At 36.0% G+C, this 11,726-nt stretch overlaps 2 protein-coding genes across 2 annotated transcripts; both read right to left on the bottom strand.

The window, feature by feature from the left end:
- Window positions 1-639: 639 nt before the first annotated feature.
- LOC114375051 lies at window positions 640-3,120 on the bottom strand. Its single transcript, XM_028332797.1, has 4 exons — window positions 2,025-3,120; window positions 1,531-1,738; window positions 1,311-1,440; window positions 640-1,198 (listed from the first exon to the last, which is right to left on the bottom strand). The coding sequence occupies exons 1-4, from the start codon at window positions 2,873-2,875 to the stop codon at window positions 903-905; spliced, it is 1,485 nt and encodes a 494-aa protein (XP_028188598.1). The 5' UTR covers window positions 2,876-3,120; the 3' UTR covers window positions 640-902.
- A 4,205-nt stretch (window positions 3,121-7,325) lies between these two features.
- On the bottom strand, window positions 7,326-11,613 carry LOC114373748 (putative E3 ubiquitin-protein ligase RF298). Its single transcript, XM_028331268.1, has 4 exons — window positions 11,450-11,613; window positions 11,080-11,125; window positions 8,699-10,814; window positions 7,326-8,010 (listed from the first exon to the last, which is right to left on the bottom strand). Exons 3-4 carry the CDS (start codon window positions 10,808-10,810, stop codon window positions 7,471-7,473), a joined length of 2,652 nt encoding a protein of 883 aa, XP_028187069.1. The 5' UTR covers window positions 10,811-10,814; window positions 11,080-11,125; window positions 11,450-11,613; the 3' UTR covers window positions 7,326-7,470.
- Between the last annotated feature and the right edge of the window lie 113 nt (window positions 11,614-11,726).

The following is an 11,726-nucleotide window of genomic DNA, read 5'->3' as shown; positions in this document are numbered from 1 at the left end:
TTTTAATAATAATAAGACTTAAAAAAAAACTTAAGTTTAATTCAAACTCAAAATTTATTTCTAAGCCCTAGTCTAAAAATTGGGCTGATATTTCCGAAAGCACTCTTGGGATTGGGACTTCAGAACTTGCGTGTAAATTTTACAGGGTAGGTACTCACCGGCACATAATGGTCTAATTGTATTGTGAAACTTAGAAAGATTCGAAATTCGATTAGGTTCCTCAGGCACTCCTTATGATCTTAAAGATGTCAAATGCGAAGAAGAAAAAAAAAGAACACTAATTGTATACTCATGCACTATAGTTGTTGGAAGTCAATCTGGGAAATCCGTAGTCAACTCTCATCAAGTGGCACAAGTGGTTTGAATGGCAAATATCAGGATTTCCTGTTGCCAAGACCAAAATAAACTCAACTATAGCTTGAATTTAATTTAATATTTAAATTACTTGCAATATGACACAAGATGTTGTTAAAGGAGAAATATAAGATGAATTGATGGTTAAAGAAAAAAAAAAGAAAGAAAAAATTACCGGTTCGATCTCCTAATAAACAGTTAATAATTAATAATTGTGGATAAACAAAATGTTGTTAAAGTTCATTGGGTATTACATTATTACATACAGAATTATCACACTCTAACTTTTTTCTTTAGTGCAGTTATCACACCCTGAACTGAATTATTTATTTGAAGCATCTAGCAAGGACAAGGTACAAACATGAGGGGAAACTGGAAAGGGCAATAATTCAATATTATTATACATATATGGGATTTGGAAACCTCATCAATTTGAGGCTCAATCAAGGGGACTGAGAAATGTCAAACTCCATTGCATGGCCATACCGCTTTAACTTTACAACTAACTGAAAATGCATTGCTTATCCAAATATACCATATGACTTCTATCAATCAATTTCTTTTGGCACAAGTATTTTGGGAGGTGGGGTTGATTCCCTCACACCTGTTGCAGAACAAGGTGGCGTTATTTTCACTACTTTCCTCTTTAGTTTCCTGCACTGCCTAATGACATTTTTCTGAGCTGGTGCATTTACTTTCATAATGTCCACTTTCACTATATGGTGATCAGAAGTTCCTTTTGATGAAATGACTGAGTAGGACCCTGGTACATATTTGTACGGTGAGTTTGGTGATGCCAAAATGTAATCCACTCTTGTGCCATACTTGCATGTCCCCTGCACATCTATTTCAGCACTCAAATTAAACTTTTGAAGTTTGAACAATCACAATCATAGTAGTAATAAACTAAATTTAGTAAGCATAGAAGCAATTGAATAAGTAAAAATGTAAAATACTTTGGCCTTTGGCAATGATGACAATGGGCTCGCATTCTCCTGCATAATCCTTTGCATCAACATAGCCTTTTGATTTCATGAAGTTCATCACTTCTGACCTTGGCCTAGGCTTTCCAAGTTTCTCATAATACTATAATACAAAAAATTCTCTGAGATGGGTGTGGAAAAGAAACTCAAACTAATGTAAGTAGTTGTGAATTGTGATAACTAAGAACATTACCTTAAAAATATCTGTCCATCTCTCAGATGAGTAATCAGCTCCATATAGAGAATTAAGTCCTCCTGCCAAGATGTGAGGAGGGTCATTGGAGCGGATTATTGCGTGTACTTGCTTCATTCTCCAACTCTCATCTAAGTGGTCAAGTTGAGTAGAGTGGAAATTTATTTCTCCTGCCCAGGGCACATCAATTGTAGCCTTCAAAACATTCCTACACCACACAAACAATTGTCATTGCACTTAGCCGTCACAAACAACAATAATAACATCAGCAGCAACAGCAATAATAATAATAACTAACTAACTACTTTCATGATTCTTTTTTTGTTGTCTAAGGTATCTCCAACCGAGAGCCAAAGACTAATCTCTCTCAAGGTATGGATATTGATTTGAGGGGCTAACCTCCCCCGAAAAGATGCAAATAATAACCAACTACTTTCGTGATGAAAACTGAAAAGTGTCAATTATTTCAATGAAAATGTGGGAGGATAAAGCACCTGAAATCATCATCATCAGCAATCTTCTGAACTCTCGACTTCTTAATAGGCCATTTGGATAAGATGGCATTTCCATATTCTGGAGCCCAACTTTCAGCAAACACATACTTCATCCCCAAGGCAGCTGCCAAATCAGAAAGAGGCTTCATGTTCTTCTCTTCCTCTGCCTTCACATCCTGCAGGGCCAGCACATCAGCATCAATCTCCCTCAGAACTTCCATGATGCTTCTGCTGCATGTGAACCTCTCAGTGTCCTCACAGTAATTCATAACGAAAGGAAAGCACACAGGAGACCTTGCTGGAACTTGATGCCTGCCAGAAACATTTCCCGTGATTGTATCTGAAGTACCCTCTTTTCTCTCCATCGAAGCAAGCAATCTACTATTTGCCAACGAAATCTCATTGTCAGGGAGATTGATAGAAACCTTCAAATTCGAACGTGGTAGAATATTGGAGGCAGAAAGATTCTGAGCCTTGTCCAAAGAGGCATGCAATGGAGATTGCTTTAGTATACTCTTTGGAAAATCACCCTTTGCAAGAAGATTCTTCTTGTTTGATACATGCTCATGATTGGAGACAACCCATTCATCAAATTCTGAAACAGCAGGTGCAAGTGAAAACATTGCAACATTGAATGTAGCAATCCTAATAGGCCTTCCAGATTGAGACTCAACTAAGAGGCCATTTGAGTCACTTGTAGATTTGTTTTTACGCAATTCTGCTCTGTGGTGACCCTTAAAGTTCAATTTTCTAAACCTTTTGATAACAACTTTAGACTTGGGACGCTTCCATAGTAGCCACAATATCCTTGAGTAAAGGTGCCGGAGTTTTCTTCTAATGACACCAAACATCTTGCTAGAGAAACGATCTAACAAACTGGTTATTGGGAAGGAAAATAAAAATTCAATGTTTCATAAAATGTTCATTCTTTCTTTCACCACCTTAATTGTGGCACGTCTTACAAACGAGCCAATATATGGAATAAGTGGAGACAAAATTAGTTCCTAACTACTCCATGGAGGGAGGTAGATAGAGTCAGAAGAGTTGACAATGGCGCCAATGTTGTTGAGCTTCTTTTCCAACACAAGAAAACAAGGCCAACTGCTACCAACAAGAACAGATAAATTAACTAACGTCCTGTTTTTATAGTATTAATTAATAATAACAAAACCATTATAAAAATTTGCATAATTAACTAATGATTTTTTTAAGTAGGGTCAGACAATGTCCAGTGGAGTGGAAGCCTCCATATGCATCCCGTGATTTGCAGACATTGTTGACTGCATAGCAGCCATTGCGTAGGCTGATGCAGATTTATACTTTTCTTATATACTATGTGAGAGTTGAAATCTTAGCTTTCTCGGATGTACTATAAAAGAGCTATATAATTTAGTTGCAATGTTGTTATTTACGTCCAGAACAAAATTTAAATTATACATTCCTCTTAACCTGGTGTGGGAGCTGTTATTATTATATAAAAATTAGATCATCCGGCTTACAATTTTTAAAACAACCTAAACTTTATAGCGGAGTATATGAAACAACTAGCACAGAATTGTTCCAGCTTAACTAATGATTTTGACTTCGAGCTTTGGACATGCTGCAGCTGTTAACTGCTCAGAAAAAAGAGTTTGTTGTCCATAATAATCCTACCAAACTCAAGTAGAATTGCCTCCCTTAGAAAATATTTGAGTTCTTTGAAAAAGAAAACTAAACTTACGTAATAATCTCTTGATAAAATTTGTATGCGCAGTATGCTATTGTCATTTGGATGGAGCTATTCTAACCCTCAAAAGGATAGTTGGAAAACAAAGATTTTAGAGAGCCCTTTTCACTAAACAAAAAGTCAATAACGTAGGTAGAGAAAGTGAGAGACAGACAAGATCCGAAGACCACACCAGTGCGAAATCATCATGCAGTTGTTACAATAGGTAAACTTTTATGATACACTTAGTGTTACTAAACTACATTACTGATGAACAATGACAGGAGCTGTACCAGTAATAGAGTTTTATAGAGAATAATCTTGGCGCTCTAAAAAAAAGAGTAATCTCACACCTAACCTGTGTTATTCTTAATTTGTTTTTTCTTTATCTCTCTTTAATTTCAAATTCAAATTCTCTTTTGATCGAACTATTTATATGCCTTAGTTTTAAATACCTTTTACTCTTTTAATTGATATCTTCTAAATTCTTTCTGTTTTTTTTTTAAATCCCATGCAATGCATTAAATACTAACCACTAATAATTTTTGCACACTGTTATTAGACAAAAAAGACCTTACCTTTGACGAATTGAACGTTTGAGTCACAAGAAATAGATTGAATTGTGACCATTGGATAAATTCTAAGCTGAAAAATTTGAACCCTTCTCAGTTAAGTATAAAAACTTGGTGCCCACAAGATTTTTCAGAAAATTGTTAGTTAAAAGATTGATACTAGCAATAGTTAGTTTGTTAGTGAGATCAAGTAGATATTGATGATATTAAATCATTGAGGCCTTTTATCTCTTGCAATAAGCATGACTAACAATAGAGGTAAAATTGTATAATATTCAGCTTGAGAGTGGATAATTTATGATTCAAGTGCCCCTGATACTCTCTTGACTACAATTTATTGGCAATCAATTTTGGTGGATCTCACGTGTAACTTAGGAGAGAAAATCATTGATCACTTAGACCCATTAAAATATGTGATTCTTAACAAATTTTAGTCAAACACAAAGAGAATATTACAACTAGGATATCACTAGCATTTCTTCATGTTGAATATATTTGCTAGCACCATTAGATTACAAAGTTGATGCAAATCTATCAAAAGCTTAATTATTGGCAAGGAAATCAAATAAGGACTACTCCATAGTCCATACAAATCTCCACGTACAAAGCTGATGGCCGACACCTTCTCTAAACATCACGCATGAAGCTGTTCAAGTCTCTCACCTTTTGTTCATAAAGACATTAAAAAAGTTGATAATAGCATTAATGATCATAGAACCGTTGAGATGACCATTGAATGGTCAGGTCCACTAGAATTGTTTATAAGACGTGTGATAGTTGATTGGTTCCCGGTGGAATAAGACGAGGCATCAACAAGTTCACCATAGCTAGCACGACCTCTAGAAACGAATAGGCCTTCCTCATAGTTAGCACGAGCTCTACAAACGAAGAGCACCGGGAAGGACCCGTTGTGTTGAACATGAAAGTACCTTTGCCAGCATCATACCAAACGAGACACAACCTTTGATTGCGTTGCCATCATGAGTTTGTCTTGTGTTATAAGTACCTCACTAGATTCTTAACACGCTTAGATTGGAAGCATTTTTCTCCGGATCAGTGGATTTTCTTATGCCTTTGATTTTTTATTCTGTATTATTATTAATATATATGACGATTCTACTTTTATTTTTTCCCATTATAAAAAAAAAGAGATTCCCAATAATAATATCTGAATCCTTAAATATTCAAGGATATTACGGAATTTCTTAATATATACAAGTTTATTACAAAAAGTCTAAATATCATAAACTGAAAAATCTAAAATCTTATGCTATTAGGTGAAGACCCTTAAATAATTTTATATTATATCTTCAGCACATCTCATCACACAATATCCTTTTAGACATGAAACATGGATAATCCAAAAGCTCACCCACCTTATGCTTGAAATTCAATTTTTTTTATTACAAGAATAAGGATGACAAGGATCAAACTCTAAAGTACTTGATACTCTGTTACCACGACATGAATAATTAATTTCAAAAGTTTAAGCTTCTAGTAAAGACGTGAATGATTTCATGTTACATTTTTTAATACTAAATAGACTTACTTGTAGTGAGCTCAAGCGCATTTACCACAAGAGCGCAAAATAACAATTTGTTGCCAAGATGTGCATTTCATGAAAGGATGTTAATTCACAGGAGCAGCATCTTGTGTGGTCTCCATCTCACAAACATCTTTCTTCTACTAGGGTGTAGATATTCTCATGTGAGATTTTCATATTATCTTATCATATAAAATTTCGTACCTATTCCTCCATCTTCATATACATTGAATATGTGGGATATTATTAAAATCTTTGTTAGTCTATGAGAAAATTAAGAAAGACACTAATTTTTCATATGATACGATTATGTGAAAATCTTAGAGGATATCCATTCCCCTCCTACAAAGAAACCAATGGAAGTGGCAAGGGTGTTGAAGAGAATGGAAACAATGAAATGGATTCGGCTAAAGAATGAAATCTCAACCCAACTACTGCTGTAGTGATCCAATGTCCCAACCAAGGCAATTGCTTCCTGCACTTTCATATTACTTTCGGAAAGGTCATTCCAAGGAAATGCAGGAAGCAATTCTGGAATTGCAGGAAAAAAGGCCCCCCAACCAATGGTTTAAATTCTGATCTTAGTAGAGTTGCCACCGTCTGGTCTGCTATCATAGCCTAATGCAGATGCAATCAAAACATTGCAGCCACATCACACAATGCAACTCAATCTTTTTTTTTTTTTGTTGAGAATCAATCATTTTTATAAACTACAAGTATCTTCTCCGAGGAGCAATTCTACTCGATCCAAATAAGATCACTACGAGCAACGAGCGGCACAATGCAACTCATGTTTAATGTTTTGAAACCCTGCTCCCAATCTTGTACTATTATGGTAAGTAAAATGCAAATTACAAAAGTGGCTCTCCAACTTCATTTTTCCCCTAAGGTATTGGGGTTTTCCTCTATGAAAGCAGTTTGCAAGCAAGAGGTAGAATTTAAAACTTCCTACAAGCAACCAATGTCGTCTATAAATTAAATATAATAATAAACCAGTCCAAAATATTGTAAAATTTCAAAATGTTATGGCTTTTTCCTGCTTAATGATATTTTGTAATTTTCTTCAGAAACAGAGTTTCATTCTAACAATTTTTGGAATTTTATTTAGGAATTGACACATTGTGTATACATTGCAGCTCGTACAGTCTATCATAATTTCATTTCAGTAATTAAGAATATCTGTAGATATGATGTTTTCTCTTTTACTTTGCTTTATTTTTTAAGCTTATTCATCTACTCCATTTTGCTTTTAATTCTGAATGAGCATGTTGTGGCCTTCTCATTATGGGACCAAAATCTCCATTTGATTTTCATGTAAGCAAACGTTACCATCAGATTTTTGTTCTGAACCAAAAAACTATATATTGCTAATGAGGATAAAAATGTAAGAGCTGAGCATTATATTTAAAAGAGAAAGACAAGCGTAGCTTCATGAGAGAAGAGAAGTTCAAGCAAAACCAGAACAGCAGAAGAAAAAGAAAGGCTGTAACATAAAAATCAACCTTGGCATTGAAAGCAACTTAATGTATCTTTAAACTCGAGATGCATGATTCTGAATGCATTATTCTTTGCAAGAGTGTTCCAACAGACATTATTCAAAACACTCATTTCATTCAAGTAAATAAATTATGTACGGGCAAATCGGACAGAAATACGCCTCTGGATGGGGCTCCTGCAAGAAGGACAGTCTTGCATACCTTGTTTCTCGTGGAGATCATTGCATGTTGTGCAAACAACCTGATGAGCACATGGGAGGAATACAACAGACATCTCCTCAGAAAGGCACATGACACATTCTCTTTCCCGCTTTACACCCCCTATCAAAGAGTAGTCATTTAAATTTGAAACCATTTCTGAGATAAAAGCGGCCCGCGATTCTTTCAGAGCCATGCTTTTCACGTCCATAAAGCTGCTGACATAGTTTCCATCAATTCCCCTTCTCAGTGCAGCAATTTTAGAAGAGTCGGTCTTCTGTCTCAGTTGTGCAATTTCTTTTTCAAGTTTCTGGATGTCATCTCTGTACCTGTGTAGATTTTCCTCTGCTTTCAGTTTGATCATATCCTCCTTTGATTTTGCTGACTCCTCAATTTGTTCCCTTTCTTTTCTTATAGAACTGGCCTGCAGGAGGAGTTCTTCTTTTGCCTTTGCTGCTTGCTGCCACCTAGCCTGTGATATTTTTCCTTTATGATTAGAACAGACTTCATAACTAAACTCATTTGGCATTTACACATTGAATATGGTGGCATCCACAGAATCTCAAGTGATTCTGTAAAACAATATTTACATTTTTGTGGTCTGGTATCAATACTTTAACTAAAAGACAAGTCTTGCCACCACAAGATGAATAGAACCTTCAAAGTATGAATCAAACAAGATGCACAAGGACAGAAAAAGATGATAGATCATCATATGCATTAATTCCTTGGTGAGGGAAGGCAGTTCAATTCTTGACCCTTTAGAAGGTAAAAAGGATATGACCTTGTTAGCTAATACTGTGGAAAGGGGAAAACATTTTGATTCATTTAATACAAGCACTACCCACTCATTCTAATGGAAACAATGCCAATGGTTAAACCATGCATAGAGACGAATAACAAATAAAATGTCAATGCGTGTCAATTTAAATTTATTTCATTTATTTCTGAACATTAAATGAGAGATGGGAAATTTTGGAATTTCATATAATTACTCCCTAACTATAAGTTCTTACTTTTTAGGGACAAGGCTTTTATAATGAACAAAAATGGAAGCAAATTACAACCTGAGCCATATATGTTAGCAAAGATATCAGGTGAACCATTACAAAATAAAAAGCACATTGAAAAGCAGTTAGAATAAGCTTGAAATAGTATACCTCGACTTGCTGCTGTTGCACTTTAGCTTGCTCTAATTCTTGCTGCAACTGAGCTAATTTGTGTTTTTCATTCATTAGCTCTTCCTGAAACAAGGATTTCTGCTTCTCCCATGATTGAAACTTCATTTGGGTCTTCTTTTCCCTCCTTGAGACCTCTTGACAGCTTGTGGCTGACTCAGCCGCTTGTAACTTAGCAACCTCCATCTCTTTCCTCAGTGCAGCATTTTCCACCTCAAGTTTCCGGACATCAGCATTGGTTCTTTCTACCTGTGCACTCGCTTTAGACAAGGCATTTTCCATCTCAGAAATCTTCTTCATAGTGTTTTCCTCTAGAGATTGTTTTTCTTTTTTAAGACGTTCAACTTCATCTTTCTCTTGTCTCAGTGTCTTAAGCTCGGCCCTATCCTTACTCAGCCGACGAGCAGCCTGCATAACCTTCTGATTTGCCCACTCTGTCCATTCTTGAAGCTGATTTTGCAGCTCCCGAACCCTTGGAACTAGCTTCAAAATCATCTCATCCTTTCTATCTTGGGGTATCCACTTCCCCAGGGACCTGTCATGAGGTATCCCCATACAACTACTATTAGGTGCCTCATTATTGCAGCGGACAGTTGTTGTAGGAGACTTACTATTTGAAGACAAAGAAAGAGAAAGATCAGTATCTGTAGCTGATAATACATTTGGGCTACCAACTGCAGGTATAGCATTTGCTTCATGCACTGAAGATAAAGTATTGGTTGACTGAGAAACAGTAACAGTAGAATCCAGACTAAATGCAGTGGGGGTTGATGGTCCATCATTAGATGAAAAATCAGCATTTAAATTGTCTTGTGTCACATCAACTCCCACTGCCTTACTTATGTTTAGCGATGCACTCTTTAAGTTTATGGTAGTAGACTCAGATACAGATTTAAGTTTTTTATCCAAGATTAATCCATTCAAGCCATTCAGTCTTCCTCCTCTTGAAGACCCTTTAGGTCCATATGTCCGATAACTTTTTTCCATGTGGAATGACTTCTGTCGAAGAATGTAGTCTCTCTTATTGCTACTGGAATGGACCTTTCTGACGCTCCCACACTTTTCTTCCACCAAAGGAGATTGAGATGTCCCAGAAGTACTAGAAGATTTATCAATAAATTCACATCCAGAATTAGCAGCCTCTTTCCCCGATGGTCCAACAAGAATTTGAGATTTCTTTGACTTGTCCAAACCAGTATTTCCTGCCACAGAGGATTTCTCGGGTTGAGAACCTGAGGAGATTGATTTACAAGGACTTAATTCAGGACCTTTTGTTTCTAACTTTAACTGTGGTTCAGTCTGAACAGAAGAACAACCATCATCAATGCCATCACTACCTAAACTGCTTGAAGGGTCATCATCCATTGCACAAGCAAGTGACACATTCATGTCACAAATCAGCAAACGCCACATTGCATCCCCGGTACTGAACAATGGCCTAACCTCTCGAAGAACACAGACCAATTCAGCCAAAATATACTTCTCTAGCTGCACTAAATCTTCAAAATAGTGCTCTCGTGAAGGATCAATCTCTTGGCCATTTCTAAGAAATGCTAAACCCTTGTCAACTACATTAGACACAGCATCTTTACATCCATAACAAATGCCAGACCTTAAGATGGCCTTTGTAGCAACGTCTTCAATGTAGCCACATGCAACAATTTTTTTTACTGCACTCTTGAAAATGGTGTCCAAATTGCTCAGAACAAGTTCTTCCAATTGGGCTTCAGTGAGATCACTCCAATCAGCATCATGGAATTCATCAACCTCAAGTTCCTCCTTAGGTTGGCTAAGCCTGACGTCAGATGAAGGTAAAGGACTAGACAATCCAAGGTCAAGCTTCAACCCATCAGAATGATCTTGGCTTACACTGCACATGTCAGAAGCACTAGCTTGTCCATGACCTGTGGTTATTTCGAACTTTTCAGCAGAAAATTCATTGCTGAGGCTTTCATGCTGAGGGGAAGGAATAATCTTATTTGGCTCGCCTAAAGGTGGATCAGCCCTGAATTTTCTCTTATTCCTACTCCCTTTTTCTTGGACAGAAACTGAAGGAGCCATTTGACTGCTACCACTGGCTACCAATGATGCCATTTATCTACAAACCAGAATTAACATGAAGGAAAAAAAATATATATATATATATTGTCAAGTTTTACGAATTTATTTAGCATCAGTCACAAGCATCCAAAATTTACTAAATCCAAATAAAAGTTTCGTTAAAAGGTATAATGTGAAAATTAAAATTGATCGGGGAAATTCGGAATGAGCTTTAATATTATCGACCAAGGAAAAGGAAAAGAAGAAAAAACTAACACTGAATTATAATTCAATGCTTGAATTTTAAGAAGAAAATCCAATACCTCTGAATCTCAGTATTGCAGCCTAGAATATATGACTTCCTGAAACCTTTAGATTGAGAAAACCAACCAATCAATGAATAATCGAACAGAAAAAAATAAGAGAAATAAAAAAAAATAATCAAAAGCTACCAAGAAACATGTACCCAGTGCTCACAGCATTAAGAACATACCCAGATGAAAAGGAGAGAAAATAGAAAGTACCCAAATGCATTCAATAACATATCAATACTCTACACACAGTCACAGATCAGAAAAGTGATGAAAGAAAATTATGTTTTCAATATTATTGGCAGCCCCTGAATAGACAGAAGATCCCCAATAGACGCGGAAGAAAAAACAGTTATAACACTATCTAACGATTCAGACGTACCCGATTGAAGCAAAATTTGTATCAATCAAAGGTAAGATTGATCTTTAGAACATAGGAGAATCAGAAAGAAAATCCACAGTTTTTTCTTCTTTTCTTTTTTTTAATTCTTCCTTTATTTTATTATGCTGAGGCTACAAGAGCTTCAGGCCTTAAAAAGCCTTAAGCGTGGAACGTCTCTCTATAGTAACTAGGTTAGCACTTAGCACTATATGATGATGTTAATACAAAAATAGAGATTTTTTAGGATATTACTATTTGCACCTCCTTTAAACTTTTC

The sequence above is a fragment of the Glycine soja genome, chromosome 11 (genome assembly GCF_004193775.1).
Source record: "Glycine soja cultivar W05 chromosome 11, ASM419377v2, whole genome shotgun sequence".
In the NCBI taxonomy this organism is placed as follows: Eukaryota; Viridiplantae; Streptophyta; class Magnoliopsida; order Fabales; family Fabaceae; genus Glycine; species Glycine soja.
This window is presented reverse-complemented; position numbering and strand designations above follow the sequence as displayed.

Bases quoted from the DNA above. Each gene is read 5' to 3' on its own strand.
- LOC114375051 (XM_028332797.1), bottom strand. From the start codon at position 2,875: ATGTTTGGTGTCATTAGAAGAAAACTCCGGCACCTTTACTCAAGGATA. The intron at 1,739-2,024 runs GTGCTTTATCCT...TGTGTGGTGTAG, and splicing joins GCTGATGATGATGATTTCAG to GAATGTTTTGAAGGCTACAA. The intron at 1,199-1,310 runs GTATTTTACATT...GTGCTGAAATAG, and splicing joins CATCATTGCCAAAGGCCAAA to ATGTGCAGGGGACATGCAAG.
- LOC114373748 (XM_028331268.1), bottom strand. From the start codon at position 10,810: ATGGCATCATTGGTAGCCAGTGGTAGCAGTCAAATGGCTCCTTCAGTT. The intron at 8,011-8,698 runs GTATACTATTTC...AAAATATCACAG, and splicing joins TGCAACAGCAGCAAGTCGAG to GCTAGGTGGCAGCAAGCAGC.